Raw genomic sequence first — 4988 nt, 5'->3', positions numbered from 1 at the left:
GCGCTGTCATTGCAAGGCACTTGCATCGCTGTTTGCCCCCTCCTTCGAGGAAGCGAAAGGGTCGGAAACATGCTAAACTGGCAGCCAGGGCAGCCGGAGCTTCAGTTGAGAGTTGGAGTGATGCTGGCTTTTTAAAGGACCTGGCAGAATATGAATTTTCAGGAGAAAAAGGACACCCCAGAGCAGAAGAGCGGGAAGAAAGTGATAAGAAGCGTATATCTGTAGCCCTAAAAATGCGTCCAACGTCATGGAGATTTCGGACCATTTTTTGTTAATCGGCTGGCATTCTAGTGAAAGGAAGGTATCTTGGACGTTTGTTTAATTTAAAAGTCTCTGGGCTAGGAGCGCTAAACCAGATCCAAGGTTTGAGATCCACCTGCAGCTCCAGTAGTCCCAGGCTGGCTAACCTGAAGCGCAAACTATTCGGGAAGGGGCAATGATAGCCCCTCTAGTACGCGTCGCCAAACTCTATGGTCGGGGCGCACGCGCAAAACCCTTCCCGTCGCACAAAGGCCAAAGCAAGAAGGTCCGGCGCCTGCGTTCTGCCTCTCTCGGGCGAGCACGCCCTCCTCTCCCGGTCCTGGCCAAATGAAAGCAGCGTTACGCCTGCGCCCTGAAGACTTGCGGGACTTTTATCGCCCTGGCGGCGGCGGTGACGTGATGGCTGAGGAGGAGGGCGTGAAGGAACGACGGAAGCCGAGAGGGACCTGGGGCGGAAGGGAACCCGGGCCAGGCTTGTGTTCGGTTCCTTGGCGGGGCTGGGGTTCCGATGTGGTCCCCGGAGCGGGAGGCCCAGGCCCCGACCGGGGGAGACCCGGCGGGCCTCCTGCCGCCCGAGTGGGAGGAGGATGAGGAGCGCATGTCTTTTCTGTTCTCCGCCTTTAAGAGGAGTCGCGAGGTGAACAGCACCGACTGGGACAGCAAGATGGGCTTCTGGGCTCCGTTGGTGCTGAGCCACAGCCGCCGCCAAGGGGTGGTGCGCCTGCGACTGCGGGACTTGCAGGAGGCCTTCCAGCGCAAGGGCAGTGTCCCGCTGGGGCTGGCTACGGTGCTGCAGGACCTGCTGCGGTGAGGACCCGGGGCCGAACGGGCCAGGCGGGGGGCGGCTCCCCGGGGCTGACATCAGACCTGCCCCTTGACAGCCCAGACTCGGGTTTGTTCAGTGGGTGGGGGAGGAGGAGGACGAGGAGGTTGCTCCACCGATGGATATCTGGACTCAAAGAGGGCCTGGGATGGTTGGAGTGACTGGGATAGTCCGAATGGTCCATTCGAGACCCATCCTTACAGAGGTGTCAGCGGGACACTTGGATCCCGTTACGCAGTTCTTTCCACAGGACCTCCAGATTTGAATTACCCCTACCGCAGATCTCTGAGATGGGAACTTTGAACTAAGAAAGAACAGCTAAGGAGAGGGTACTGGTGGGATTATAGACAACCTGACAAGAGAACTCTGGTACAGGAGGAACAAGTAACCCTTCCTAGTTTGTCCTGGACTGAGATGATTTGGACCAGAGAGGAGAGTGTAACTGTGTGGCTGGGGGCCTCTGAAAGGGCTGTGGGTGTTAAATGTGTGTGACAGGTCCAGTGTTCAGGTTGTGCTTGAAGAGGTGACATATCTAATAGATGAACGATAGTTCATGGTTTCAGATACTGTCAAACTCCATTCCCTGGCCTTTTTAATAATCTAGAGCAAGATAATGTAGTTATCCTCATTAAAAATAAACAGAACTTCAGTGATCAAGTAACCTATTCCAGGTTACACAGGACTGGATCCCTCCTTTGAATTCAAAATCATTTGTATTTCACACTGTATGCATATGCTCAGCCCAGCCTAGCACCATATCTCTTTCTATAAATAAAGGGAAAGCCAAGGGTCTTGTATTTATTTTAGAGTAATGCTTTCTCATTAAATGGTCACCTGTCTTTACTTCTGTTCCCAGTACCTTTCATTGCCTGACCTTGACCTAAGAAACCTTTCTGAAATTCTCCCCTGAGAAAGTGTGCTGCAGAAAATGTTTTACCTTATGTCTGAGGTGGAAAACAGTAAAGACAGCAAGGGACAAAACCAAAATGGGCCTCCTGATACAGGACAGTCATGGAGCATGTCCAAGTCCAGAGACCTTTAACACCCTGACCTCCTCTGGTGCCTGATCCTTGAAACATCCTGGTACTTGTCCACATTTGATATCCACGCATCTACAGCTTTGCTCAAGGGCTGCACAGCTGTGAGCCTGGCGTTACTAGTTTCTAAACTGTGGGCTGCAGAAGATACAGGTGTCACCTGTAAGCCATAGTTTGACCAATTACCAAATCACAGTGACTTTAGATAGGTCACTTGTGAAAACTTGAGGATCTTTATACAGCTCTTAACAGTAATTGTCCATGGCAGGCATTTAATAGACTTGGCTGCTGTTGTTACTGCCACCAGGAAATACATCTCGCTTCCAGCCTAGCTTAGAGACAGCATAAAACCCCAATCCGTGTAGCTTTTGACCTTCTTCCTCAGGTCTGCATAATGCACAGGGCTTTTGATTTGATCATTCCCAGGCCTGTTGGTAGAAGAAAACCTCCACATAGGCCCAGTGAAGCCTTTTGTGCCTCTGTTGTCTTAGTGGGACACTTGCGTTTTTTGAGGCCAGACAAACTGGGCGCCATCTGGAACGCCTTTGCCTTCTTAGATTCTCAGGCTCCTCTTTAGTTAACGTGCTGGTGATACCGTCTATTGCACAAAGTGGTTAGGAGGCTGAGCACTGGAGTGCAGGTGACACTGTCGCTAGTAGCTGATACAGAATAGACAGGTGATGGTGATGATGATGGTGGTGATGATATAATGTCTCTGCTGGTAACGGGGTAAGTAGGGCCCAGGACAGGCTGTTGCATCACACATCCCTACATGCTGTTCCCTCTCTCTGCAGTCGAGGCGAGCTGCAGCGAGAATCAGACTTCATGGCCAGTGTGGACAGCAGCTGGATCTCCTGGGGGGTTGGCGTCTTCCTGCTGAAGCCCCTCAAGTGGACTCTTTCTAATATGCTGGGGGATAACAAAGTTCCCGCGGAGGAGGTGCTGGTGGCTGTGGAGCTGCTGAAGGTGGGTGTGCAGAAGGAGACCAGGGTGGCATCAGGTGTGACAGGGTCACCACAATGGTCCTGGGAAAATACTGTCAGTTTGCCAAGTAATGGGGCTAGTGACTGAATCTTCATGACATCTTTTGCTCTGAACTCTGCGGGGTTATGTATTTCTTGGGTTATTTTTACATTTCCAGGGTGATCCTTGTCTAGGAATTGTCAGTGCCAGCAGACTACTTCTGGACAGTTGGGGGCACTAATGACTAGCTATAGTTTAGGGTATGCTGTGCCGTCTCTAGCTTACTGGCAAGGAATTCCCATAATTTATTATTAAATTATGTAACGCATTTATTATTGTGCCTGGGATTGCACTGAGGGCCTTGTGTGCATTGGGCAAGCGCTCTGCTGTTGCTCTGCCCTTCTTGCTAAGCTCTGGTTTCCTGTGATTACTCTTTTCCCTCCAACTTCCCAGTAGCTCGCTTATCAGTGTCCTCTCTCTTCTGCCTGGATGAGGCCACCAGGCACCATCCCTTCTTTCTCTGCTGCCCAGTCAGCTTCCTCACTTGCTACCTTTTCCTCCTAGCCCCAGCCACGTGCTGACTGCAGGACAAATGTGTTCTCAGAGCCGTGAAACAGCTCTCCCGTTCCACCCAGGAGTCGGGTGGAATTAATGAAGCCACCAGGAACCTTAGTCACTTTCTAAAGCACTGTAGTCAGTCTACACCTGTGTCAGAGAGAAGCAGGCCCAGAGCTCATAGGCACAGTAGTGACTCTGTGCCGCCTCCTGTCACTGAGCAGATACTTCACGTTCTGTTTGGTGACACCTGATGTCAAATATGTTGCTGAGTCCTGTTTCCTCTTGTTGGGTAAAGAAGAAAAGGGTGTTTATAGGGAGGAGCATGTCAGAGACACTGATTTTCCTAAGGCTAGACAAAGTAATCAATCAGAAAGAAGAAAAAGAAAACAAAATTGCCCACGATTCTGCTGTTTAAAACAAAAAGATACAAAGAAATTTTCTTTCTGTTGTCCTTTCCCTACTTTTGGATGTGTCTCTTTCCCTTTTCTACTTGTGCAAACATCCAGAGGCCACTTATCACTTTAAATTTTTACTATGTTTACTTTACTTATTGGTGGGAGTGGGGTGGGGACTGTTAATGCAAATGGAGGTCAGAGGACAACTTGAAGAGGTAGTTCTAATGCAAATGGAGGTCAGAGGACTTCTTGCAGGGGAAGTTCTCTCCTTCCACCTGTGGGTCCCAGGGACTGAAGTCAGCTCTTCAGGCTTAGCTCTCCAGCCTTGACCTGCTGAGTCATGTCATTGGCCCAGATGATTTTTTTTTTTTTCTCCAGTACTGAGGATTGAACCTAGGACTTTGTGCATGCTAAGCAAACTTTCTGTCATCCTAAGAGCCCTTTAAAAAAAAAAAGTTACACCAAGTTTTGTTCTATAAAGGTTGCCATGAAATTGTAACAACCTTTATACATAGTTATTCTTCCTCTCCACAACAGGCTCCCCTTGACTTCATATGGTGGTTGTGATTTTCTTGGGCGTCCTTGGCCTTTTCCTCACTCACTGTTTCCAGCTGACTTCTCTGAAGTCATTGCTGCAGAACCCAGCTTTGAGCTTCCTGTCCCAGTTCATTAAGAATGGTGAATTATGCTGGCTGGTGGTCACTCATACAGTCCCAGCACTCAGGAGGCAGAGGCAGGTGGTTCTCTAAGTTTCAGGCCAGCCTGGTCTACAGAGAGAGTTCCAGGACAGCCAGGGCTACACAGAGAACCTCTGTCTGAACAAAAAGATGAATTATGATTCTAGAATTTAGAATGTGCCCCCTTCCATGCTACTGCTCATTCTGCCTCCCATGTCATCCCTTGTACCTGTTCTAGGATCCTCTCTTTTTTTTTTTTTTTTTTTTTTTTTTT

At 49.6% G+C, this 4988-nt stretch overlaps 1 protein-coding gene across 1 annotated transcript in view; it reads left to right on the top strand.

Moving 5' to 3' along the window:
* Positions 1–479: 479 nt before the first annotated feature.
* Chmp7 (charged multivesicular body protein 7) overlaps positions 480–4988 on the top strand; it is a 15838-nt gene continuing 11329 nt past the window's right edge. Inside the window, exons 1-2 of the mRNA XM_031363073.1 lie at positions 480–1068; positions 2916–3087. Of these exons, the coding sequence (XP_031218933.1) occupies positions 770–1068; positions 2916–3087 (471 nt within the window). The 5' untranslated portion in view covers positions 480–769. The remainder of the gene's footprint in view (positions 1069–2915; positions 3088–4988) is intronic.

The sequence above is a fragment of the Mastomys coucha genome, unplaced genomic scaffold, assembly GCF_008632895.1.
Source record: "Mastomys coucha isolate ucsf_1 unplaced genomic scaffold, UCSF_Mcou_1 pScaffold9, whole genome shotgun sequence".
NCBI classification, from domain to species: domain Eukaryota; kingdom Metazoa; phylum Chordata; class Mammalia; order Rodentia; family Muridae; genus Mastomys; species Mastomys coucha.
This window is presented reverse-complemented; position numbering and strand designations above follow the sequence as displayed.